General features: G+C 50.1%; 1 protein-coding gene across 18 annotated transcripts in view; it reads left to right on the top strand.

The window, feature by feature from the left end:
* The first annotated feature begins 238 nt into the window (after nt 1–238).
* SCRIB (scribble planar cell polarity protein) overlaps nt 239–27617 on the top strand; it is a 265308-nt gene continuing 237929 nt past the window's right edge. For 9 of the 18 annotated variants that reach the window (XM_040355076.1, XM_040355064.1, XM_040355062.1 and 6 more), the window contains exon 1: nt 239–1018. In XM_040355076.1, the coding sequence (XP_040211010.1) occupies nt 860–1018 (159 nt within the window). In that variant the 5' untranslated portion in view covers nt 239–859. The remainder of the gene's footprint in view (nt 1019–27617) is intronic. The other 9 variants (XM_040355072.1, XM_040355068.1, XM_040355071.1 and 6 more) reach the window with 1 other exon arrangement.

Genomic DNA, 27617 nt, shown 5'->3' with positions numbered 1-27617 from the left:
ATATCAGGACAGGATCACACAGTTCTCAGAGGAAACAATCATCACAGCAGCCAGTCTGGTTGGCAAGTTCTCGCTTTGCATCTGCCAGCCACCTCTCTGCTATCGATTCCTTTAGTCTGCACAGAAACCTTTGCTTTTTGTGACGTTTCCGCTCTCGATTAGTCACGCCTGGCCGGCGGATGATCAGCGCAGCCCGCGTGACGTGCGGAGTCCGGAGGCGCGGTCAGGTGACGCCATTCCCCGGATGTAGAGGGGCGGGGCCGAGCTGTGTGGAGTTCCCGTCGTGCACCGAGCGGCGGCCCGAGTCCCTCCTGACAGAGACTGGAGAGCCGGAGAGAGCGGGGGGCCCTAAGAGAGCGAGTGGGGGGCCACAGCACCTAGGAGGAGGCTGTATACAGGAGGGCTTCTCAGTACCACACACTCCTCTATAGATACAGGGGTCCCTGACTACCACAGAGCCCTCTACATACAGAGGGTCCTTTATTTACAGGGGGGGGCACAGTCCCTGGTTGGCATAGTAGTGAGTTGGTAAAGGATTGGGGGAGGGTGTCAGTCCCTGGTGGGCATGGTAGTGGGTAAAGTATAGGGGGGTCAGTCGCTGGTTAAAGTATAGAGGGGTCAGTCGCTGGGTAAAGTCTAGGGGGGGGCTCAGTCTGTGATTGGGTTTAGTAATCGCGGCGGGTGCCCCGCTTGGCACAGCACTGCCCCCGTAGACAGAGGGTGTCCGCACCCAGCTGGGGGTCTATGTAGTATACATGAGGTGCCCCACATGTTGCGGTGGCCCGGTCTGTGGTATAGAGGAGGGCACAGCCCCCGGACGGTGTATGTTGTATAGGCGGCGCTGCCCCCACCGGACACCATGTTGAAGTGCATGCCGTTGTGGCGCTGCAACCGTCATGTGGAGAGCGTGGACCGGCGGCACAGCTCCCTGCACACCGTGCCCGAGGAGATCTACCGCTACAGCCGCAGCCTAGAGGAACTACTGCTCGACTCCAACCAACTCCGAGAGCTGCCCAAGGTGGGTACCTTACTGGGGGGAGGCACTGTGTATGGTCTGTGGTTTCACGGGAAATGAGGGGCACTGGCGGGGGGGTTCATTGAAAAAGAGGGGCACTGGCGCTGCCGGGGGTTGTTTGGAATGAGGGGGCACTGGCGCTGCCGGGGGTTCATTAAAAAAGAGGGGCACTGGCGCTGCCGGGGGTTGTTTGAAATGAGGGGGCACTGTCGTGGTCATTGAAACGAGGGGGACGCAATCGCCGGGAGTATGGGACTGGAGGGGGTTGTTGAAACGAGGGGCACTGGTGGGGTCATTGGAACGAGGGGGACTGGCACTTCCCGGGGACATTTAAATGAGGGGATGGGCACTGCTAGGGGTTGTTGAAACGAGGCAGACTGGCACTGCCGGCGGTCATGGAAAGGAGGGGGACTTGCACAGCCGGGGGTCGTTGAAACGAGGGGGCACTGGCGGGGGACGATGAAGCGAGGGGGGGCACTGCCGGGGGTCGTTGAAGCGAGGGGGGACACTGGCGGGGGACGTTAAAGCGAGGGGGGACACTGGCGGCGGACGTTGAAGCGAGGGGGCACTTGCGGGGGACGTTAAAGCGACGGGGGACTTGCGGGGGACGTTGAAGCGAGGGGGCACTGGTGGGGGACGTTGAAGCGAGGGGGGACTGGCGGCGGTCGTTGAAGCGAGGGGGGGACTGGCGGGGGTCATTGAAGCGAGGGGGGGACTGGCGGCGGTCATTGAAGCGAGGGGGGACTGGCGGGGGTAAATTGAAGCGAGGGGGGACTGGCGGCGGTCGTTGAAGCGAGGGGGGACTGGCGGCGGTCGTTGAAGCGAGGGGGGACTGGCGGCGGTCGTTGAAGCGAGGGGGGGACTGGCGGTCGTTGAAGCAAGGGGGGACTGGCGGGGCTAAGTTGAAGCGAGGGTGGACTGGCGGCGGTCGTAGAAGCGAGGGTGGACTGGCGGCGGTCGTAGAAGCGAGGGTGGACTGGCGGCGGTTGTTGAAGCGAGGGGGGACTGGCGGGGGTAAGTTGAAGTGAGGGGGGACTGGCGGCGGTCGTTGAAGCGAGGGGGGACTGGCGGGGGTAAGTTGAAGCGAAGGGGGACTGGCGGCGGTCGTTGAAGTGAGGGGGGACTGGCGGCGGTCGTTGAAGCGAGGGGGGACTGGCGGGGGTAAGTTGAAGCGAAGGGGGACTGGCGGCGGTCGTTGAAGCGAGGGGGGACTGGCGGCGGTAAGTTGAAGCGAGGGGGGACTGGCGGCGGTCGTTGAAGCGAGGGGGGACTGGCGGCGGTCGTTGAAGCGAGGGGGGACTGGCGGCGGTCGTTGAAGCGAGGGGGGACTGGCGGCGGTCGTTGAAGCGAGGGGGGACTGGCGGCGGTCGTTGAAGCGAGGGGGGACTGGCGGGGGTAAGTTGAAGCGAGGGGGGACTGGCGGCGGTCGTTGAAGCGAGGGGGGACTGGCGGGGGTAAGTTGAAGCGAGGGGGGACTGGCGGCGGTCGTTGAAGCGAGGGGGGACTGGCGGCGGTCGTTGAAGCGAGGGGGGACTGGCGGCGGTCGTTGAAGCGAGGGGGGACTGGCGGCGGTTGTTGAAGCGAGGGGGGACTGGCGGCGGTCGTTGAAGCGAGGGGGGACTGGCGGCGGTCGTTGAAGCGAGGGGGGACTGGCGGCGGTCGTAGAAGCGAGGGGGGACTGGCGGGGGTAAGTTGAAGCGAGGGGGGGCTGGCGTGGGTAATTTGATGCGAGGGGTGGCTGGCCGGGTTAAGTTGGGGGGGCTGGCCGGGTTAAGTTGAAGCGAGGGGGGGGCTGGCGGGGGTCGTTGAAGCGAGGGGGGGACTGGCGGGTTCGTTGAAGCGAGGGGGGACTGGCGGCGGTCGTTGAAGCGAGGGGGGACTGGCGGCGGTCGTTGAAGCGAGGGGGGACTGGCGGGGGTAAGTTGAAGCGAGGGGGGGCTGGCGGGGGTAATTTGATGCGAGGGGGGGCTGGCCGGGTTAAGTTGAAGCGAGGGGGGGGCTGGCGGGGGTCGTTGAAGCGAGGGGGGGGCTGGCAGGGGTCGTTGAAGCGAGGGGGGGACTGGCGGGGGACGTTGAAGCGAGGGGGGGACTGGCGGGGGACGTTGAAGCGAGGGGGGGACTGGCGGGGGACGTTGAAGCGAGGGGGGGACTGGCGGGGTCGTTGAAGCGAGGGGGGGACTGGCGGGGTCGTTGAAGCGAGGGGGGACTGGCGGGGGTAAGTTGAAGCGAGGGGAGACTGGGGTCTGTGATAAGTCTGGTACCCCTGATGGGCAGAGCCTGCCAGTTGTTTTCTATTGGTGCTCAGAGATTGTTGATAATCGGTAACAATTTGTTGATTTCACTATCTAGCCGGTCCCGGTATGTTTGCTGCTGCTGCAGAACTTCTTTCCCCGTCCTTCCCTCTTGTTGTTTTCCGGTCCCCCTTCTTGTTGTTTTCCGGTCCCCCTTCTTGTTGTTTTCCGGTCCCCCTTCTTGTTGTTTTCCTGTACCCCTCTCTCTGTATTTATGTTTTAGCAGCGCTGAGATCTGTTTTACCCGCTCAGGCCTCTGGAAGGGGCACTGCCCTGCTAATTGGTTGAGACGTGTCTGTCCCAGTCACCCGTCTGACAGGCCCGGCTGCTGCAATCACCTGACTCTCTCTCTTTGTAAAACTTTTTTTTTAATTTATTTTTTTATGAGTTTCTCCCGTCACATGAGACGTCCTGGGGCTGCCGGTGTTCCTCCATCGTGTCTCCCCCCTCGGGTTGAACGCTGTTCATTGATCGGAGGGAGCCGGTGTTGGGGACTGCATGGTGTTTTGTTTACTTTCAGGGTGGTGCTGTCACTCTGCACCTCGGAATACGTCCCCCCCCCCCCCCCCGGAGGTTGGTTGGTGCTGGCAGTGCGGAGGCTGCAGACAGGATAAAAGCCACCCTGTAAAATAATAGCAGACTTGTAATTAGCAGATTAGTCTGATATCCGGTTGCATGTGTGAGGTGTGTGTACAGAGCGCTCACAGTTCAGGGGATCGGCCGGGGCTGCTGCATTTCTCATCCGCGTCGCCCAATATCTGGAGAGGCGATGCCAGTCCTGCCCAATATTATATACAGCGGCTCTATTTATAGGCAGAAGCGTCTGTGTACATTTAAGTGTATTGCAGAATACTAAATGTGTATGTCACTGGGGGGGGGGGGTGTATTTACTAAAACCGGAGAGTGCAAAATCTGGTGCAGCTCTGCATAGAAGCCAATCGGCTTCTAACTTCAGCTTGTTCAGTTAAAGTACAGTAAAGCCTTTGTGTGAGAGCGCTTTGCAAGACGAGCGACATTTTTAAATACTTTTTGATTGGATGTGCAAGCGTTGTCTTGATGTGCAAGCGGTGTCTTCTTGACGTGCAAGCGGTGTCTTCTTGACGTGCAAGCGGTGTCTTCTTGACGTGCAAGCGGTGTCTTCTTGACGTGCAAGCGGTGTCTTCTTGACGTGCAAGCGGTGTCTTGATATAAGAGTAGCATCATGTCACAACTGAGTATAAAAAAGGAGAGGCGCCTCTAAGTGTAGCAATCTGATTACATTTAATGAAGGTACAACATTTAGCAACTCACATGGTTGAGGATTAAAAGAGGCACATCTAAGTATGCCGGCATCCGGGGTAAAGCTGTCCACATAGACCGTCCCCCACACTGCTGACTCTTACCGCTGTCAGTCTAGGGGGGGGGGGGGGGAGGACCGTGTCAGTATGTTTTTTCTTTTATTTACTTTTATTTGCTACAATCATTATATTTTTTTTTCAGCCCTCTTGGGGGGCTTTGGTGAGATATCAGGGGTCTTAACAGACCTCTATCATCTCCCCTTTGAGACAGGGAAAGGGACTAAGGACACATGTTCCCCAGTCCCTTTCTCAGCAGCCTCAGCTGCGCTGAAAATGAATAGAGTGAAGGCAGCGTCTTCTCTTCATTCATAAACTGAAACATTGTAATCAGTTTACAATGTTTCAGCTATGTGAATAGACAGAGTCAGTGAACACAGAGAAACATGCGGGGGGACACGGAGGAAGAGAGAAACATGGCGGGATACACTGAGGGAGAGAGAAACACGGTGGGGGACACGGATGGATACACGGAGGGAGAGAGAAACACAGGGGGGGACATGGAGGTCAGATACCTGATGAAGGGGTCCTGCAAGGTTTAGAAACGTTGCTGGAGCCTTGTAGGACCCCTTCATCAGGCATGTAAAGTCAGATACCCGATGAAGGGGGTCCTGCTAGGTTTAGAAACGCTGCTTTTTTTTGTAACTGTGATGTGATCGGTGAATAAACCTTTGAACCCCGTTCTGGAGATCCTTGGAGGGCTGATGACGTACTTCTCACTTTCAGTGTCTTCTGTTTCCAGCCGGTGGTCCGCTGCTGCAGCACCCGCCTGCATATACAGCCGTTTTCAGGAATGTGTGTGTTGGGAATATTGTGTTTTTGGGGTGGCGACTCAAGATTGTGTCACTTTTGTGGGTGTGGAATGCTTCAAGGGGGCGGTGGTGGTCATAGCGCTGGGCGCAATATGGGCATTTTCATACTTTGAGTTTCAGGGTGCAGGAAGAAAGAGGGGGGTTCAAAACTAGGGTTGTCCCGATACCACTTTTTTGAGACTGAGTACAAGTACCGATACTTTTTTTCAAGTACTCGCCGATACCGAATGCCGATACTTTTTTTTTTTTTGTCATGTCATGTGACAGTGGCAGTATTTTTTTTTGGGGGGGGGGGGAGTGGATTGTCGGTGTTTTTTAAATATATTTATTGCAATTTTTTTTTTAATCAGCCCTTTTGGGGGTCCTTGGAGAGATATATCAGGGGTCTTACCAGACCTCTGACCTCTCCCCTTTAAGAACGAGAAAGGGACTAAGGACACAGATTCCCCAGTCCCTTTCTCAGCAGCCTCAGCTGAAATGAATAGAGAAGCTCCTCTCCATTCATAAACTGAAGCATCGTAAACACGGACTCTGTTCATTCTGAAAGGGTAGCTCCTACCTCCGCTCTCCATCCTGACAGATTGAGGGGGGAGAGCGGCACGGGGGAGAGCTGCACGGGGGAGAAGGCGGCACGGAGCACGGGGGGGACAAGGCGGAGCACGGGGGGGACAAGGCGGAGCACGGGGGGGACAAGGCGGAGCACGGGGGGGACAATGCGGCGCGGAGCACGGGGGGACAATGCGGCGCGGAGCACTGATTGCCTAGCTATCGGGTGAAGTATCGGAGCATTTCCCCCCGAGTACAAGTACTCGGGGAAATGCTCGGTATCGGTACCGATACTAGTATCGGGATATCCCTAGTTCAAACGTAAAACTAAATGAATAAAAAGCTAAGCAGAGCATTGCATATTTGCTGTAGAAGCCGGCGTACGCTACATATTTCTGCCGATTCGGGTATCCGGGCAATCGCTGGCCAGCAAGGAATCAGAGCAGGCTAAACACTGGGCAGTTTATGTACTTTGTTATGTTTTCCAATACGTGTGTTTGCTTCCAAGTGGCCGTCTAACGCGATTACTTGCTTTTTACCTTCATGGATGTTGCTGACCAGCGAAGCTGCATTTGTGTCTACAGTGCATTACTTCTCCAGTTGTATAAAGGTTCCTAGTTTTAGGTAATTTTTATACATGCAAACTGTTCGTGTGTGTGTGCGTTTTTTTATTTTTTATTTGCTGTTTTAAAGAAAATGCATGGAAATGTCCCCCCCCCCCCAAGCTGTGCCATGAATAAGGTACTGTTTGGAACTCCTCATGAAAAATATGACTTCTTCTGTGTGTAGGCATTAATACTCTGCAGTAGAGCTGCACGATTCCGGCCAAAATGAGAATCACAATTTTTTTGCTTGGCATGAAGATCACGATTCTCACGGCGTAAAATCTTTTACATTTTATATAAAAAAATTAAATGGGCTAACTTTACTGACTATTTTTTTTTTTTTTTTAATTCATTAAAGTAATTATTTCCAAAAAAATTGCATTTAAAAAGACTGCTGCGCAAATACAGTGCAACATAAAATATTGCAACAACCACCACTTTATTCTCCAGGGTCTCTACTAAAAAAATTATATGTTTGGGGGTTCGAAGTAATTTTCTAGCAAAATAAATAAATAAATGATTTTAACTTGAAAAGAGCTGTCAAAAAAAGGTTTGGTGTTTAAGTGGTTAAACGTTCCTAATTTACATACAGAAGTTTATTCCTTTTGATGTAAAAGTCAATGTGATACAATGTTTAGACTTGACTTTCCACTGATAAAGAATGTTTTCAAAACTTGGCAGATTGCCCAGACTTTGGACCATATTCTCAAACAAGTTACGCCGGTGTATCTACTGATACACCGGCGTAAATCGAATTTCCCGCCGGCGTATCATTGTTTTGTATTCACAAAACAAGATACGCCGGATTTAGGCTAGGATCCGACTAGTGTAAGTCACTTACACTGTCGGATCTTAAATGTAATTCGCCGCTAGATGGCGTTTACGTCAGGTCTCATTTGTTTATGCAAATGAGCCTGATACGCCGATTCCCGAACAAAATCGCGTCGCGTAACCGTCGTTAGCGTAAGGTTACCCCTGCTATATGAGGGGTAACCTTACGCCAGTCCCACGTATGCCATGTTAAGTATGGCGTCGGGTCCGCGTCGTCTTTTCCCGTCGGGTACGTCGTTTTACTAAGTCGTTCTTGAATACGACTTTACGTCAATGACGCACACGTCGGCGTCATTGACGTTTTCCGTCGAGAACTGGAGCATGCGCACTGGGCTATTTTAAGCCCGGCGCATGCGCAGTTCGAACGGCACGGGGGCGCGCTTAATTTAAATACAAGCCGCCCCCTTGGAATTACGCGGGGATACGCCGGGCCATTTACACTACGCCTCCGCAAACTACGGAGCAAGTGTTTGGGGAATACAGCACTTGCTCCTGTAAGTTGGGGCGGCGGAGTGTAAATGGCTTACGTGCCGCCGCCACAGGATCTACGAGAATCTGGCCCTTTGACTTTTGGCATAGAGGAAATTCTTTGCATACCAAAGTGCAGAGAGAAAATTATTTTCATGTCAAAGATCTGAAACCCTGTGTCAAGAATCGCAACGGAAAAAAGATCGCGAAAACGATTCTTGACGATTAATCGTGCAGCTCTACTCTGCAGCCTCATAACTGTATACCCTTCAGATCTAAGGTACTGCATTCTCTGACTGCTAGTTTTATCCGATTTTGGAGTGAGATGTAATGGGGTTACTACTATGCTGCTCTTTGTTCTCCTTGCTGGAGGTGAAGCTGTACCTGAGGACCCACAGTGCAAAGATCTCCCTGCTTCTTTGCTTTGAGCCTCACAGCTATATATGTGTCATTTAAGGCATTGCTGCCTCTGACTGATAGTCTCATCAGGTTCGGAGTGAGATGTAATGAGGTTACTACTATGCTGCTCTTTGTTCTCCTTGCTGGAGGTGAAGCTGTACTTTAGGACCTGCAGTGCAAGGATCTCCCTGCTTCATGCATTCTGTGTGTCTGTGGCCCTCTGATACCTCCTGTATTGTAACTGTACTGTCTTCCCTGGTGTTGTAAAGCGCTGCGTAAACTGTTGGCGCTATATAAATCATGTATAATAATAATAATCTGTGCTTATTCACTTCTGCTACTACTTCTTAATTTAATTACCCTACCAGGTGTGTGTGTGTGTGTGTGGGGTAGGCTCTGATGTGATGAAGCAAAGCTATGCTTCTCTACCAATATGGCCACCTCCACACAGAGAAACTGAGCAGGAGCAAGGCATGTTAAATAAGTAATGGGGGGGAAAGATCAGCTATAGGGAGCCCGTAGGCCCGGGGTAGGCAACCTTGGCCTTCCAGATGTGGTGAAACTACAAATCCCATCATGCCTCTGCCTCTAGGAGTCATGCCTGTGATTGTCGGTGTCTTGCAATGTTCATGGGACTTGTAGTTTCAAAACAGCAGGGATACTGTTCTCCTTGCTGGTGAGGAAGCTGTACCTTAGGACCCACAGTGCAAAGATCTCCCTGCTTCTGTGCTTCGAGCCTTGTAGGGATGTATGCGTCATTTAAAGCGGAGGTCCACACAAAAAGTGAACCTCCGCTTTTCGGAACCCTCCTTCCCCTCCAGGAGCACATTTGGCACCTTTCAGGGGGGTGCAGATTCCTGTATAATACAGGTATTTGCACCCACTTCTGGGAATAGACTGCCGCGGCAGTCACGCCCCTTCGCGTCACCCCCCCCGCTGTCTTCTGGGAAACACACTGGTCCTAGGAGACAGCGGGGACCAGTGAGGGCGTGGCTCGCTCATGCGCAGTAGGGAACCGGGCAGTGAAGCCGCAATGCTTCACTTCCCGATTCCCTCATCGAGGATGGCGGTGGGGGCAGCCGAGAGATGAGCGATTGCTCGGCCTCGGCTGCCGACATCGCAGGCGCGCTGGACAGGTAAGTGCCTGTAAGCTGCTGGCTTTCGCTTTAAGGCATTGCTGCCTCTGACTGATAGTCTCATCAGGTTTGAAGTGAGATATGACGTTGCTACTATGCTTCTCGCTGTTCTCCTTGCTGGAGGGGAAGCTGTACCTGAGGACCTGCAGTGCAAGGATCTCCCTGCTTCATCCATTCTGTGTATCTGTGCTTCTTCACTTCTGTTACTACTGCTTCATATCATTACCCTACCAGTTATGTGGGGGGGGGCTCTGATGTGATGAAGCAAAGCTTTGCTCCTCTACCAATATGGCCACCTCCACACAGAGAAAGTAAGTAATGGGGAAAGATCAGCTATAGGAAGCCTGTAGGCAACCTCTGCCTTCCAGCTGTGGTGAAACTACAAATCCCATCATGCCTCTGCCTCTAGGAGTCATGTCTGTGATTGTCAGGGTCTTGCAGTGTCTCGTGGGACTTGTAGTTTCAATACAACTGGAGGGCCGAGGTTGCCTAACCCCTGCTGTAGGCAATACTGGTGACTACCGTATTTATTGGGGTATAGCGCGCTCCCGCGTATAGCGCGCACTCCTAAATTTGCCCAGAAATTCCTGTGAAAAAAATATTTTTGTACTTACAGTTTGGTGTCTTGCACGGCGTCCATCGGCGGCCTCGTCGGGTCCGGCGTCCGTCTGCGGCTTCGGGTGTCCTCTTCGTCGGGTCCGGCGTCCTTCTGCGGCGTCCTCCTCGCTCGTTTCCCGCGCCGAGTTTGAATACTGCGCCGACATATACCGAGCGCAGTACACTCGCGTATAGTCGGCAATGCTCGCGCTGACGTCCTGGACGTGAGCGTGAGTGTAGCCGAGACTGCCCGACTATACACGAGTGTACTGCGCTCGGTATATGTCGGCGCAGTATTCAAACTCGGCGCGGGTATTGGCGTATATCGCGCACCCACGATTTTGTCCTGATTTTCAGGGCAAAATAGTGCGCGGTATACGCCGATAAATACGGTAGTTTGTTTTGTCTCCAGGTGCTTTTTTCTGTACACGGCTTTTACAGTACAGGTCAGATTTAAAGCTGAAGTCTAGGTATGGCTTTTTATTGTCGCTGCTCCTCTCCACCTTGTCCAATCGGGAAGCGCCTTGTTTCTATTTAAAAAAAAAATATTTAATTTAAGGGGTTGTAAACCTCAGACATGAAATATGAACAAAGCCTATCCCTTGTCTCAATTAAGAGCAGTTGGTAGGGGTGCACTGGTACCGGATTTCTATCAGCGAGTACCAATACTTTTGGTCAAGTACTCGCCGACTTCCTGTAGATATCTGGATTTTATACATGCGAGGCGTTGTAGCGGGAGGATCCCTTCTATTCCCGCTGCTCGTGTCTCGCTCTGCCTTTCCTCCGTGTTGTCTGCTGTACTACGCTTGTTCTTCCGACTCCTAATCCATTATTTATTCCGTAATTGTGGTTGAGATACTAGCAGAGGACGCGGTGTGATTCTGTAACCCCTTCCTGACCGGAGATCTTGGTGACGGATGATTTGTCATTCTGTGACCCCCATCCTGTCAGTGGCGCAGACATGTTCCATGTTTGTCCTCATTCACTTGCCGGTAGTTGTATTGAGGGATTTATATTTATTTTTTAGGTTGTGATACACATGCTTGCACTACTGTTGGAATGATATCTTTTGGCTTTAGGGATTTTGTCTAAGGCAGGGGTTGCATTCGGTCTTTTGGTACCTTCTGGGCGACCCGGGGGGGGGGGGGGGGGGGGGGGTGGTTTGGTGCTTATTCAAACTTCACATTAAAAAGCGAAATTTACACTTTTGATTGCCCTTTTTTTAACAGGTAACTTGCTGCCCTTTAGCGGATGTTTAGCAGTGCCATTAAAGTAGTTCTAAATCCTGGAGGTTTTTCACTTTAATGCACACTATGCATTAAGGTGAAATACCTTCTGTGGCCCCCTTATTTCTTACCTGAGCCAGAAACTGATCCAGCGATGTGCACGAGAGCAGCGGCTCCATCTGCTGTCTTTCTCTTCATTGGACAGATTGATAGCAGCTGGAGCCATTGGCTGAGGCCCCCTGTCTGTGTCAATGAACGCAGCAGCAGGATACGGGAGCAAGACTTCCCCTTCCGTGCCTCCATCGGTGAGGCTTCCCCCCCCCCCCCCTTCCACTCCTCCATCGGTGAGGCTTCCCCCCCCCCCCCTTCCACTCCTCCATCGGTGAGGCTTCCCCCCCCCTCCACTCCTCCATCGGCGAGGCTTCCCCCCCCTCCACTCCTCCATCGGTGAGGCTTCCCCCCCCCTCCACTCCTCCATCGGTGAGGCTTCCCCCCCCCTCCACTCCTCCATCGGTGAGGCTTCCCCCCACCTCCACTCCTTCATCGGTGAGGCTTCCCCCCACCTCCACTCCTTCATCGGTGAGGCTTCCCCCCACCTCCACTCCTTCATCGGTGAGGCTTCCCCCCACCTCCACTCCTCCATCGGTGAGGCTTCCCCCCCCACCTCCTCGACTCCATCGGCGAGCCTTCCCTTTCCCCTCCTCGACTCCATCGGCGAGCCTTCCCTTTCCCCTCCTCGACTCCATCGGCGAGCCTTCCCTTTCCCCTCCTCGACTCCATCGGCGAGCCTTCCCTTTCCCCTCCTCGACTCCATCGGCGAGCCTTCCCTTTCCCCTCCTCGACTCCATCGGCGAGCCTTCCCTTTCCCCTCCTCGACTCCATCGGCGAGCCTTCCCTTTCCCCTCCTCGACTCCATCGGCGAGCCTTCCCTTTCCCCTCCTCGACTCCATCGGCGAGCCTTCCCTTTCCCCTCCTCGACTCCATCGGCGAGCCTTCCCTTTCCCCTCCATCGGCGAGCCTTCCCTTTCCCCTCCATCGGCGAGCCTTCCCTTTCCCCTCCATCGGCGAGCCTTCCCTTTCCCCTCCATCGGCGAGCCTTCCCTTTCCCCTCCATCGGCGAGCCTTCCCTTTCCCCTCCATCGGCGAGCCTTCCCTTTCCCCTCCATCGGCGAGCCTTCCCTTTCCCCTCCATCGGCGAGCCTTCCCTTTCCCCTCCATCGGCGAGCCTTCCCTTTCCCCTCCTCGCCTCCATCGGCGAGCCTTCCCTTTCCCCTCCTCGCCTCCATCGGCGAGCCTTCCCTTTCCCCTCCCCGCCTCCACCTCCACCTCGGAGCCCTCCCCCTCCCCGCCTCCACCTCGGAGCCCTCCCCCTCCCCGCCTCCACCTCGGAGCCCTCCCCCTCCCCGCCTCCACCTCGGAGCCCTCCCCCTCCCCGCCTCGGAGCCCTCCCCCTCCCCGCCTCCACCTCGGACCCCTTCCCCTCCCCGCCTCCACCTCGGACCCCTTCCCCTCCCCGCCTCGGACCCCTTCCCCTCCCCGCCTCCATCTCGGAGCCCTCCCCCTCCCCTCCATCTCGGACCTCTTCCCCTCCCCTCCCCCTCCCCGCCTCCATCTCGGAGCCCTCCCCCTCCCCTTCCCCTCCCCGCCTCCATCTCGGAGCCTTCCCCCTCCCCTTCCCCTTCTCAATGAACTACCAGAGCAATGTCGATCGCTCTTGGTAGTTCACTGAGCTCCCTTTCACAGTGTAAATGCCTGCCCGCGTCGGTGGTATGGACAGACTGTACCGTGGCATTACATCCACAATCTGCTGATTGCGGGTACAATGATTTACAGGTCCAAACCCCACAGTTATGACCTTTTTGTATCTCTGGACCTTCCCTCTTAGATTGTAAGCTCTAATGATCGGAGCCCTCTGATTCCTCCTGTATGAAACTGTATTGTAATTGTTCTGTCTTATGTCATAAAGCACTAATCCTGTATAATAAAAAATAAATAATCTTTTTGTTTAGCTGCAAAAAATTTGCATTTATTTTTTAAATAAAAGTGAACGTATCCCTTTTAACAGATTTTGCAATTTGCTGAGTAATCAGGATTTGACTTTTATTGGTTTTGTTGCCATTTAAATCTCTGACTTTATAGCAGCGACCTGTCTGGATGGCGGAGCTCTGCATACCGGCGGTGATTGTTCATAGCGTGACGTCACCCCGAGGGAACGTACCGGGCTCAGAGGAAACGTGTCATTTTAGGGACAGTCTACATATCAAGGCATCATCTTCTTTTGGCTTTGGTTCGCTTTTTTAAAAGGTAATTGAAGGTCAGGTCCAGGTTCTCAGGACTGATGTTCCTTGTGGTTGCTGGTTGTGTGACCTGCTGGCTTCCTAAAGCAGACCTTGGACTAAAAAACAAACAAAAACAACCGGGTCCATTTACTGTGTGAGTTGCACAGATGTCTATGGAAATCGCACCCCGAAGACGCCAGAAGTAGTACAGAAACTACTTTTGGGAATCGATTGCGTCGCACCATTTCGGACGGTGCCTTTGCCGCCGATTTCACATGCCAAATCGTGGAGCTGCATGATTCTGGATAAAATGAGAATCGCGATTTTCTTTTTGCTTAGAATAAAGATCACGATTCTCTCGGGTCTCTGCTAAAAAAAATATATCCTGGAAGCTTGGTGAGCTTCCAGGATATAGTGACATTGATTACCAGGGCTTGACAAATTTGCTTGGAATCTAGGAGCCAGCTAAAAAAGTCATGAGCCAGTAAAACGCGCCCCCGTCCCGCCAAGCTCGCGCGCGGAAGCGAACACATACCTGAGTAGCGCCCGCATATGTAAACGGTATTCAAACCACACGTGAGGTATCGCCGCGATCGTTGGAGCGAGAGCAATAATTCTAGCCCTAGACCTCCTCTGTAACTTAAAACATGCAACCTGTAGAATTTTTTTAAACGTTGCTTATTCCACAAGAGGACGCAATTTTGAAGCCTGACATGTTGGGTATCAATTTACTCGGCGTAACATTATCTTTCACAATATAAAAACAAAAATTGGGATAACTGTTGTCTTATTTTTTAATTAAAAAAAGTGTATTTTTTCCCCCCAAAAAAAGTGCGCTTGTAAGACCGCTGTGCAAATACGGTGTGACAAAGTATTGCAACGATCGCCATTTTATTTTCTAGGGTGTTAGAATAAAAAAATATATAATGTTTGGGGGTTCTAATTAGAGGGAAGGAGATGGCAGTGAAAACCGTGAAGAAAACACATTAGAACTGCTGTTTTACTTTTAATGCCAACGGCCACCACCAGATGGCGTGAGGTCACAGAAGTAAGCTTGGGCCTTCACAAGTCTGCAAAGCCGCGGCCTCCATTACTGACCGTCGTGGGCCTGCTGCGATCGGGAAGGTGAGGGTGCACAGAGACACAGGATCCTGCGCCTCCGTGCGCACCCACCTCCCCCGCCGCGCAATCACTGGTAATTGAGGCCGTGGCCTTGTAGACCGCATAGCCGCGGCCTCAATTACCGGCGGGCGCCAGGTCACAATTTCTTATCGCAATTGCGATCGGGCGCCCGGATATTGTCGAGCCCTGGATTAGTCCACACCGCTTGGTGAGCTTCCAGGATATGGTGACATGGATTAGTCCACGCCGCTTGGTGAGCTTCCAGGATATGGTGACATTGATTACTCCACACCACTTGGTAAGCTTCCAGGATATGGTGACATTGATTAGTCCAAGCCGCTTGGTGAGCTTCCAGGATATGGTGACATTGATTAGTCCACACCACTTGGTGAGCTTCCAGGATATGGTGACATTGATTAGTCCACACCGCTTGGTGAGCTTCCAGGATATGGTGACATTGATAAATCCACGCGGCTTGGTGAGCTTCCGGATATGGTGACATTGATGAATCCACACTGCTTGGTGAGCTTCCAGCATATGGTGACATTGATTAGTCCACACCGCTTGGTGAGCTTCCAGGATATGGTGACATTGATTAGTCCACACCGCTTGGTGAGCTTCCAGGATATGGTGACATTGATTAGTCCACACCGCTTGGTGAGCTTCCAGGATACTACATGCCTCCCTATGGGAAGAAGTTATACCGGAGCTTTCTAGTACCGATTCCCTCTGGTGATTCTATTGCCAAGCAGCCGGCACTAGTCCCTTTCACTCTTTGCTGTTTTTTTTTTTCTTTTCAGTAGCGAGTCTAACAGATGAATAATCATTACCCCCCTCAGCGAGTACAAGTTATTATAAGTAGATGAAGTTTCTTATTACAAAGTCAGCTGGAATGGAATGTGAGGAAAATGTGATTATAATTCCGAAGCCTCACAAGAAGCAGAACTGGTGTCATTACTATTTACAGACATGCAGAATAATCAGGACTTCAATATAGGGATTTTTTTTTTTTTTTTTTGCAGTTTCAACAAATGCTGCAGATTAGCGGAATCCCAAACATCGGCCACTAAGCGTGACAGTGGTGGATGGGAACTCAACTGGACGGGTTTAGGTTTTGGTGGTCCATTACACTCTCCTGAAATTCTGTAGGATTTTCTGGGCTCTTCATAGAGCTGCACGATTAATCGTGAAGAATCAAAATCGCGATTTCGCTTTTTTGGAATACTTCTAGTTGAGGTCCGTTAGCCGTAGGAGGTCTGGATTGGCCACCTTGTCCCAATGTCCTCCCCAGAAATGTGTTCGGTCTCCCCTACAGTTTTGCACATTGCTAGGTCGGTTTAATATCTCTCCTTTTTGGATCCTGGCGAATGGTCCTAAAGAAGCTAGATATGGGAAACGTGTCGACCTTGGGGAATCTAAAGTTGTGCAATTTACTATTTTAATGGAAATTCTGAGAAGATATTATGAATCATCCAATAACAAAACCTTTTAAATATTATTTTAAATAATAAAATGGAATATATAATTTTATGCATGCGTCATCTCCTGTGTACCAGTAAAGTCCATCAAGTTTTTCTTGTTTTTTTTTTTTTGAGTACATGTATAGACTCTACTGTGTGTGTGTGTGTGTGTGTGTGTGTTTTTATTGGTTTGGTTTTCTCCAGTTCTAATTGTTATCAGGCATGTTATGTTTCTTCCAGGTGACCAGCAGGTATTTCCCAAGTGTTAAAGTGATTGTAAACAATCTCCTTCTAAACCCATTCAGTTTAAAATAGAAATGAAAGGCAAAACATTTGTGTATAGATATAAAAAAACATAACGAATCCCTAAACAATCCCCCCATTTTTATTTTTTATAAGTGATCACATCCTATATTGTAAGCTCTAGCGAGCAAGGCCCTCTGATTCCTCTTTGACCAAATTGTAAAGGGGTTAACCTGTAGGGGGCGCTTAAGGGATTGTGTTTCCCAGGGAGTGACTACTACTGTGTGGGGGCGTGGCTTGGCGTGTGACGTCACTGATCGTCGTTCCCTATGACAGGGAACAGACGATCAGTGACACTCGCATTAGGAAGCACGGCGAAAGGTTTGTTTACACTTACCGCTCCCCGTTCTTCAGCTCTGTGACCCCGGCGGTGATCGGGTCCCGCGATCACGGATTTTAGGACCAGGTCGCGAGCGTGACCCACGCCTGGGCTCTTAAAGGGCAATGTACCTGTACGTACTTGTGCCCAGCCGTACCATTCTGCCAACCATGGACGTCGTCCTCCCAGAATTACGCTCCCGCACGCCCCCTGGGGCGCGCACACAGGAATGTCTGTGACCTGAACCCGGCGCATCACAGATCGTGGTAAATTGCCGCTGATAGCGGCTGTTTACCACGTGATCGCTCCGTCCAATGACGGAGTGATCACATGTAAACAAACCGGCGTCATTTGATGACGCCGGTTCGTCCCTCCTCTCTCTGTACCGATCGGTACTGTGTGAGAGGAGAGAGCGGGTGTCAGCAGCGCTGTGGGCTGGATCTGTGACTATTGCAGTCACAGATCCAGCCATCTCTGCACTACCCGCTGCGCAGTACTCTGCACTACCCGCTGCGCAGTACTCTGCACTACCCGCTGCGCAGTACTCTGCACTACCCGCTGCGCAGTACTCTGCACTACCCGCTGCGCAGTACTCTGCACTACCCGCTGCGCAGTACTCTGCACTACCCCCGAACAACTTTCAGATATTGGCACCATAGCTTGTGGACTCCTATAACTTTCATAAAGACCAAATAATATCCACTAATTTGTACTTATTTTTACCAAAGATATGTAGCAGTATACATTTTGGGCAAAATTGATGAAGAAAAATTACAAATTTGCTAAATTTTAGAACGGAAACAAAGAATTTTTTTTTTTTTTTTTTTTTTTTTTAATAGAATTTTCAGTCTTTCTATTATAGTGCAAGAAAATAAAAACCCAACGGTTATTAAATACCACCAGAAGAAATCTCCATTTGTGTGAAAAAAAAAGACAAAAATTTCATTTGGGTACAGTGTTGTATGACTAGAGTAATTGTCATTCAAAATGTGAGAGCACCGAAAGCTGAAAATTGGTCTGGTTATTAAGGGTGTTTAAGTGCCCAGTGGTCAAGTGGTTAAAAAAGTGGTATCAGGACAACCCTACTTTGTATAAAAAAAAAAACAGGGTGAACAGATATCTGCGCTAACTTAGGCTGCATTCACACCTAGGTGACAAAACGCCTGAAGCGCGACGCTCGATATGCTGGAGGGGCGAATTTCCATTGCTGTCTATGAGCTGGTTCACATCTCACGCCGAAACGCCAGACGCCTGCCGCCTGAAAACAAGTCCCGGACCCTTTTTTTCAGGCGGCATTGGCATTCGGCCATAAACAGCAATGGAAATAATTTGTGAAAAAAAAAAAAAGTTAAACAAATCGCGGCAAAATACGCAACGTACGCGGCGTTAGTGTGAATGCAGCCTTAGGAACACAATGGTTTTGAAACAAAGCAGCTAGCACAGTTTGTAGATAAAGCAAACAAAAATAATTAAGTCCAATAGTTCAGTGAATAACATAAAAATAATAATAAAAAAAATGATATATAGTCCAAATGAATATGATCATCAATTAAGTTGAAATAAAGGACCTCCACCAAGGCTTCAGTGTGCAGAAAAAGGAAACGCACCACGCCACCGTGCCATCAATCTGCTTACCAGAAAGATGTCATTGTATGTTGGTATTGTATTTATGATTTCATTTGCCCCCCCCCCGAACTCTGCACTCTGTATGTAATGCAATCCTGGTATTTAATGCCCCTTTAAGACCCTTCTACTGTTTGTGAAATCTGAACGGGGTCGTGGTTGAGTTCCTGCACCTATTTTCTGAGAAAAAAAGCTCTGTATTTGCTGGACTATTACTGAATGTCTGAAATAAGGGAGCGAAAAACAGCTTTTACAGCTACTGATACTCCAAGTACAATGTTATCTGATATCTCTGTACGCATGGATTGCATATGTAAATGCTCTCTGCTTTGTGTAAATAAAAAGACAAAACAAAGGTGCAGCACACTTGAAAGGAGGATTGCATGGTTTTGTGGTTCGGCAAAAATAAAAAAATAAACCTTCTCTCCCCCCCCCCCCCCCCCCCTGTGTTCGCTACCGTTACAAGGTTCCCGAGCTGTGGAGAGGCAGGAAACGACCGCCTTAGGCTGCATCCCAGCCCAGAGGCGATTCGGTTCGCATGCGCCGCGCTTTATAAGTTTTTTTTTTCATTCATTCATTCATTCATCCACACCTGAGCGTCGGTCTGCGTATTTTTTGTGGATTTTTTTGCGGATTTTTTGCGCTTTTTTTGGCGTTTTGTCGCGCGTATTCATGCTTATTTGCGCGTTTGCATACAGCGTTGTCCGACGTTTTTGTACTTTGACGTTTTTTATTTTAGCCAATAGGAAAAACTATCATCTTTTCATCACTTGTTGCTATGTTGGTAGATTTTTTTAATCTTCTGCATGGGCGACAAGTTCTATTGATTTAAGCGACGAAACGCCCGTAGCAAACGCCCGTTGTCGCGCAAGTCGCTTGAATCGAGCGTTTCCATTACTTTCTATGGGAAATGGAAACGCTCAAATACGCCCAAACCGCCTGATACGCGCGACAAAAAAGGGTCCGGAACTTTTTTTGGCTACAGGCGATGGGCGTCAGGCGCATCAGCGTTCAGATGTGAACCATCCCCATAGACTTTCATGTATTTTTGTCCCTCTGGCGTTTGTGAGCGTCGCGCTACAGGCGACAAAACGCCTAGGTGTGAATGGGCTCTTAGTCTGTCGGAGCTTCGCTGAAAGATTGAGACAGGCACTTGGCGGATCCAGACTTTATTGTCGGGATGACGGGGTGCCTGGACTGATTTCTGTGATGTCAGCAGAGAGTGGACTTCAGGCCGCTCTCTGCTGAAAACGGGTCACAGGAGTGCAAAACGAATTGCACTCCAGTGATCCATAGGGGAATTCCAGCCCAACAAGCTCAGGCTGGACTTCTCCCCAGGAATTAAGGCAGTGGTCTCCAAACTGCGGCCCTGGGGCCGGATGTGGCCATTTCCTTCCCTTTATCAGGCCCTTGGTGCACTATCCCATCCACTGTCACCAACAATAGGGCATAATTCCTCCCACTGACACCAAAGAAAGAGCTCATATCCTCCCACTGACACCAACGATGGGACACAATTCCTTCCACTGACACCAACGATGGGACACAATTCCTTCCACTGATACCAACGATGGGACACAATTCCTTCCACTGACACCAACGATGGGACACAATTCCTTCCACTGACACCAACGATGGGACACAATTCCTTCCACTGACACCAACGATGGGACACAATTCCTTCCACTGACACCAACGATGGGACACAATTCCTTCCACTGACACCAACGATGGGACACAATTCCTTCCACTGACACCAACGATGGGACACAATTCCTTCCACTGACACCAACGATGGGACACAATTCCTTCCACTGACACCAACGATGGGACACAATTCCTTCCACTGATACCAACAATGGGCACTATTCCTCCCATTGACAACAATGATGGGGCACAATTCATTTTATTGGCACCAACGATGCGGCACTAGTCCTCCCACTGACACCAAATATAGGGCATTGTTTACTAACTGGACATTTTCTACTCCCACTGGCCCTAGTCCAGCCCTCCTAAAGTCTGAAGGACAGTAAACGGTCCTTTTTGTTTTGGAGACCCCTGCATTAAGGTAAAAATACCTTTTTGTTCTGCAGGAGCACCCACCTTTTTTCTAACCTGCACCCAATTTGATCCAGCGATGTGCACGAGAGTAGCGGCTCTCTCCCTCCCTCCTCCCTGGGCAGATTAATGGCAGTGGCACCTGCTGCTGCCAATCAAAGCCTGTGACCAGGGGGGCGGGGCTGAGTTGCCCGGTCAGTGTCAATAGGCGCAGACTGGGCGTCTTGGGAGTTGGCATGCATGGGTGGCCCCCATGGAAAGTGGCTTTCCATTGGGGCACTTACTGAAGAGGACGAGCCAGGAGCGCCGGCGGGGAACTCCCAGAAAAGGAGGATCGGGGCTGCTCAGTGCAAAACCATTACACAGAGCAGATATGTATAACCTGTTTATTAACTGCTTGCCGACCAGCCGGCAGCAGGTCGGCTCCCCTGCGCGAGAGCACGTAGCTATACGTCGGCTCTCACGCAGGCCACTAGGGGCGCGTGCTCGCCCCAGACTCCCGTGCGTGTGCCCGGCGGGCACGATCGCCGCCGGGCACACACGATCGCTCGTTACAGAGCGAGGACCGGAAGCTGTGTGTGTAAACACACAGCTCCCGGTCCTGTCAGGGAGAGAAATGCTGATCTTCTGTTCATACAATGTATGAACAGAAGATCGGTCATTTCCCCTAGTGAGGCCACCCCCCCTACAGTTAGAACACACCCAGGGAACGTACTTAACCCCTTCCCCGCCCCCTAGTGTTAACCCCTTCACTGCCAGTGGCATTTTTATAGTAATCCAATACATTTTTATAGCACTGATCGGTATAAAAATGCCAATGGTCCAAAAAATGTGTCCAAAGTGTCCACCATAATGTCGCAGTACCGAAAAAAGATCGCTGCCATTACTAGTAAAAAAAAATATTACTAAAAATGCCATAAAAATACCCCCTATTTTGTAAACGCTATAACTTTTGCGCAAACCAATCAAACGCTTATTGCGTTTTTTTACGAAAAATATGTAGAAGAATACGTATCGGCCTAAACGGAGGAAAACACAATGTGTGTTTTTTTTATATATATATATATATATATATATATATATATATATATATTTTTGGGGGATATTTATTATAGCAAAAAGTTAAAAAATATTCATTTTTTTTCAAAATTGTCGCTCTATTTTTGTTTATAGCGCAAAAACTAAAAACCGCAGAGGTGATCAAATACCACCAAAAGAAAGCTCTATTTGTGGGAAAAAAAGGACACCAAATTTGTTTGGGAGCCACGTCGCACGACCGCGCAATTGTCAGTTAAAGTGACGCAGTGCCGAATCGCAAAAAGTGCTCTGGTCTTTGACCAGTAATATGGTCCGGGGGTTAAGTGGTTAAAAAAAAAAAAAATAATTAATACAAAGGTTTTATGTTGCATTATTGTTCTATCACCTTTGTGTGTAATTGTTTTGAACACCTTTGCTGGGGGGTGACAGACAGTCCACAGTGCAGTGTATGGAGCATTGTAGGGGGATTGCTGTGATTTGTCTCTGGACAGAACAAGAGGCGGCTCTGTGACTCGGTATGAAGGGAGGAAGCTCCTGTCTGCGCTGTGGAATGAGGAAGAAGCCTCACTGAATTCTTGGGATCCTGTACAAGAGAGACTCCCTCCTCCTTCCGCAGCATCCTCATCATTAACCCCCTCCTCTCCCTGTCCCTCCTCCGTCTGCCCACAAACTTCCAGCAAAAGCTGATCTGATGTGATTGTCCTGTCAGCATTATCCTCCTTGTTATAGAACTGAGGCCAACACAAGTATTAGACTCAGGAAAAAGGGAGAGATTGTCATTGCAAAAAAACTTTATTTTTTAATTTTATTTTTTTGGACCTTACAGGTCAATATGTGGGACTTTCCTCAGCTCATTGCAGTAGTGGTGAACTGTCCCGTATGAAGGAAATTTGTTTTGCATTTGAACTCCAGTTCTGCATTGCAAAAAGCGTGGAAATGTAACACTGCAGCTGCTGGCTTAAAAAAAAAAAAAAAAGGACACCCACATGTCCAGCGCGCCCGCGATGTCGTCAGCCGAGGACGAGCAATCACTTTCTACATTGGTGATCAGTGAGAAGAATGTTCCTTACATTGGTGATCAGTGGGAAGAATGTTCCTTACATTGGTGATCAGTGGGAAGAATGTTCCTTACATTGGTGATCAGTGGGAAGAATGTCCCTTACATTGGTGATCAGTGAGAAGAATGTTCCTTACATTGGTGATCAGTGGGAAGAATGTCCCTTACATTGGTGATCAGTGAGAAGAATGTCCCTTACATTGGTGATCAGTGGGAAGAATGTTCCTTACATTGGTGATCAGTGAGAAGAATGTTCCTTACATTGGTGATCAGTGGGAAGAATGTCCCTTACATTGGTGATCAGTGGGAAGAATGTCCCTTACATTGGTGATCAGTGGGAAGAATGTCCCTTACATTGGTGATCAGTGAGAAGAATGCTCCTTACATTGGTGATCAGTGAGAAGAATGTTCCTTACATTGGTGATCAGTGAGAAGAATGCTCCTTACATTGGTGATCAGTGAGAAGAATGTTCCTTACATTGGTGATCAGTGAGAAGAATGTTCCTTACATTGGTGATCAGTGAGAAGAATGTTCCTTACATTGGTGATCAGTGAGAAGAATGTCCCTTACATTGGTGATCAGTGAGAAGAATGTTCCTTACATTGGTGATCAGTGGGAAGAATGTCCCTTACATTGGTGATCAGTGGGAAGAATGTCCCTTACATTGGTGATCAGTGGGAAGAATGTTCCTTACATTGGTGATCAGTGAGAAGAATGTTTCTTACATTGGTGATCAGTGAGAAGAATGTTTCTTACATTGGTGATCAGTGAGAAGAATGTTTCTTACATTGGTGATCAGTGAGAAGAGGCTGCCTTATGGCCGTACACACGATCCGAATATCGGATGAAAACGATCGTGGAAGAATCGTACGATTTTCGGATAGTGTGTACACTACTTTACTTTCGAGAGCCGATCACGACAGTTCATCCGATTTATTATTCGATCGGACAAGCGCAAAAATTTTCCTCGTACGATGCCAGATCGTACGATTTTCGTTTTAGTTAGTATAGTTGTCGTCCGAAAATACAATACAAATACATTACAACACGTGACATCACTTACGATTTTTTTTTTTTCTTGTCGCACGAGAATTTTCGTGACTTTAATAACCTATTCAATTTCTACTTGTGACCATTAAGCGAAAAAAGTCGTACGATATTCGGATCGTGTGTACGGGACATTAGGCATACAGGACGCTGTACATACAGGACGCTGTACATACAGGACGCTGTACATACAGGACGCTGTACATACAGGACGCTGTACATACAGGACGCTGTACATACAGGACGCTGTACATACAGGACGCTGTACATACAGGACGCTGTACATACAGGACGCTGTACATACAGGACGCTGTACATACAGGACGCTGTACATACAGGACGCTGTACATACAGGACGCTGTACATACAGGACGCTGTACATACAGGACGCTGTACATACAGGACGCTGTATTAAGACGCTGTACATACAGGACACTGTATTAAGACGCTGTACATACAGGACACTGTATTAAGACGCTGTACATACAGGACACTGTATTAAGACGCTGTACATACAGGACACTGTATTAAGACGCTGTACATACAGGACACTGTATTAAGACGCTGTACATACAGGACACTGTAATTGCTTTTATTATCTCTCAGGTGGAATATGTTTTAGTCGGTGTGATTGTTTTGAATATCCTTTATAATATCCTGTTTCCTCCAGTGATCATAGAGCACGTGTGCTTATAATGTCTTCTGCATGGATTGGTGCTTGATATCCTTTTTGTACATAGTCCCTTTTATATCCGCATTCTGTATGTCGTCTGCTGGGTGTTTTTTTTTTTCTTTTTTTTCTTTTCTTTTTTTTTTTAATGTCACAAACGCATTTCATTCATCCTTGTACACTGCAGTGTTATGCGGTGTACTGCGTTAAAACACACTGTGCTACATAAAAAATGCAGGCTGTCACCCTCTGTACTGCGGTGCAGACCATGTAGAACAGGGTTGTCAAACTAAATTTCTTCGAGGTTATGGTTGCCCTGAAAGAGGCAGTTGTATTTGTAAGAGTACATACATTTATCCAGGGTTTTTCTTATCTCCAACAAATTGCACTATCAGTGGGAGGATCTTAAAAGAGCAGTAAATACCAGGAGTGTGTTATGTGCAGAGTTCATGGTGGCGCTATGTACCATGTGCAGGATTCAGGCGTGTACTGTGTGCAGAGTGCAGAGTTCAGGGGGTGAAATGTGTACAGTGTGCAGGGTTGAGGTGCATGCTATCCACAGTGTGCCGGGTTCTGGCTTAAAAAAAAAAAGCCCTAGATGAGAGGGCCGCATAAAATGGCCTGGCTGGCCTTGTGTTTGACACCTGTGATGTAGAATCTCCGCAGAGATTGTGATGTCATCTGTCTGCCTCTCTGCCTCAGCCAATTAGAGGAAAATTTGTATTCAAGAAGAAGTAAACTGCTTGTTTAAAAAAAAAAAAAAAAAAAAAAAATCTGAACTGCAAAGTAAAGGCGTAGGCCCGGATTCACATACATCGGCACATTTTTATGCCGGCGTAGCGTATCTAATATACGCTACGCCAATGTAGCGCAGAGAGGCAAGCACCGAATTCACAAAGCACTTGCCTCCCAACTGCGTTGGTTTCCCTCGGCGCAAGCCGTCGTAAGTGGAAGTGGGCGTGAGCCATGCTAATGAGGCGTGACCCCATGCAAATGATGGGCCAAGCGTCATAGAAGTACATAAAACTAACGGCGCATGCGCCGTCCAGTGGACGCATCCCAGTGCGCATGCTCAGAATCGCATCGAAACAACTGCCTAAGATATGTCGAATCACTGCCTATGACGTGACCGTAACCTACGCCCAGCCCTATTCACGAACTACGTAAACTACGGCGGCTGTGTTCCCTGGTCCATACCTTAGCATGAGTTGCCCCTCCTATATGGGGAATAACTTCACGCCGGACGTACGACTTACGCAAACCGCGTATATGATGCGCGGGGCGCAACTACGTTTGTAAATCGGCGTATCTCCCTCATTTGCATATGTGCATCGAAAATCTATGGGAGCGGCAAATGCGCCCGGCGTAACTATGCGCCCACGATACGACGGCGTAGGCAAGTTACGTCGGTCGTAGGAAGCCTTTTTTCAGGTGTATCTAGTTTTGTGGGCACGGCGCACAGATACGAGAGCGCATAGTTAGACTACGCGGCGTATCTCGAGATACGTCAGCGTAAGCGCTTTGTGAATCCGGGCCATAATGTGCTAGTATATCATTATATGAAACTTACCTGCAAACGAAGCCCTCGTTGTCACAGCTGAAGGCCGCGTCCATCTTCACCCATCTTCCTTCCCGATCTGCGGACTCGGGCTGTGTGAGTGGCCGAAGCCGCGTGACGTCGCTCCTGCGCCGGAAGCCGCCGTTCACGGCACAGGACTCTGAAGGAATGGCACGAGTGGCTGTTCCTTCAGAGCACCGATAACGGCGTTGGCTACATCCAGGGCTGGACTGGGACAAAAATTTGGCCCTGGACTTCATCCAGACTGGCCCACTTTGACAGGTCTCTCCCATGGCAGCCGGACAACTCCCGCACCCCCCCCCCCCCCCCCCCGGCCACCCGCACCCCCTCTTCCCCTTCACTAGAGTAGAACGGCTGGTACTGGTACTCTTATAGGCAGTACCAGTGGGGAAGCTAGACATTATTTCACCCGGGGGGAAAGAATCAGTTCGGTGCCCCCCCCTTATGGGACAAGATTAGGCAGAAGTGAGAAACTCCCAGGCTATAGCTGTTGAGTCAGCTGGTTGTCCCCTCCCCCATGCTCCTCTGTCCCCCATGCTCCTCTGTCCCCCATGCTCCTCTGGTCCTCCCCCTGCTTCTCTGTTCCCCCCAGGTGAGGGAGAGACACAGGAGCGGAGGGGGTGGCAGTCCGCTGTCATTGAAGCCGGCCCACTGGGAAACACCCTGTAGTCCCAATGGCCAGTCCATCCCTGGCTACATCTACACTAAATATCTCCTAAACGGCGCACTTTTAGGAGATAATAATTTACAGTACATATGTATAAGGCCCCTTTTACACGGACTGACTGTAAAGGTCCGCCTGTCGGTTTTGGTGCACCAGTTTTATTTGGGAGCCACGTCGCACGACCGCGCAATTGTCAGTTAAAGCGACGCAGTGCTCGAATCGCAAAAAGGGGCCTGGTCCTTTACCTGCATTTTGGTCCGGGGCTTAGGTGGTTAAATACCCCTTTTTAAACCAAACGGCAGTGTTTTGAGATTTGGACTGACTGGATCCTGAATTCTGCATGTGATCTATTCATTTTCTGGTCCCCAATGAACAGACATTTGCACTGCCGGTCCTGGATGTAGAAGTGCTTGCAAGTTATTTCATTTGCTGTAGTGTGTAAGAGGCGGGTCTGCACACAGGTAGAAGGGTGTGGCCGGGAGGAGATCGCCCTACGGGTCATAGGGGAGAGGGGGGGGGGGTGTATTACCTGTGGGGGATCTTGTGTCTCTCTGCCTGGCTATTCCCCGTACAGTATAAATCCGGCCCGTCCTGTTCAGGTGTTTCTCTATAATGTACAGGAGGTTCAGGTTTCGTCAGTGTGGTAATGAGAATCCGCTGTGCTGTGCCTGCCCTGAGCTGCAGTGTGCACACAGCCAGGTGAATGAAGAGGTGTGTGAGATACCTGCAGACACAGAATGCCTTTGTTCTTTGTACCGCCTATTGTGTGGCACCGTGCCCGCTGTAGTACTCTGCCACCCTCCAGACAATGGGGCTCAGGCAAGAGCAGTTTACTGGAAAGCTAGAAAGTGCCTTAAATCTTTTATTTTATTTTTGCTGCCTCAACATATATACATATACGGTGAAACCTCGGATTGTGAGTAATGTGGTTAACGAGCGTTTCGCAACATGAGCATTTTTTTTTTTTTAAATCCTGACTAGGTTTGCGAGTGTTGTCCCGCAAAACGAGCAGGATTCAAGCCACAGCGGTGTGCAGTACCGCATTTGGCCAGAGGTGGGGGGGGGCGCAAGATGGCGCCAGATCACAGAAGGCCGCAAAGCCGCGGCCTCAATTACCGGCGGGCCCGCCCCGATCAC

This window comes from Rana temporaria, chromosome 5, assembly GCF_905171775.1.
Source record: "Rana temporaria chromosome 5, aRanTem1.1, whole genome shotgun sequence".
Lineage (NCBI taxonomy): Eukaryota > Metazoa > Chordata > Amphibia > Anura > Ranidae > Rana > Rana temporaria.
Note: the sequence above shows the minus strand (reverse complement) of the source record. Positions and strands in the feature narration are given on the sequence as shown.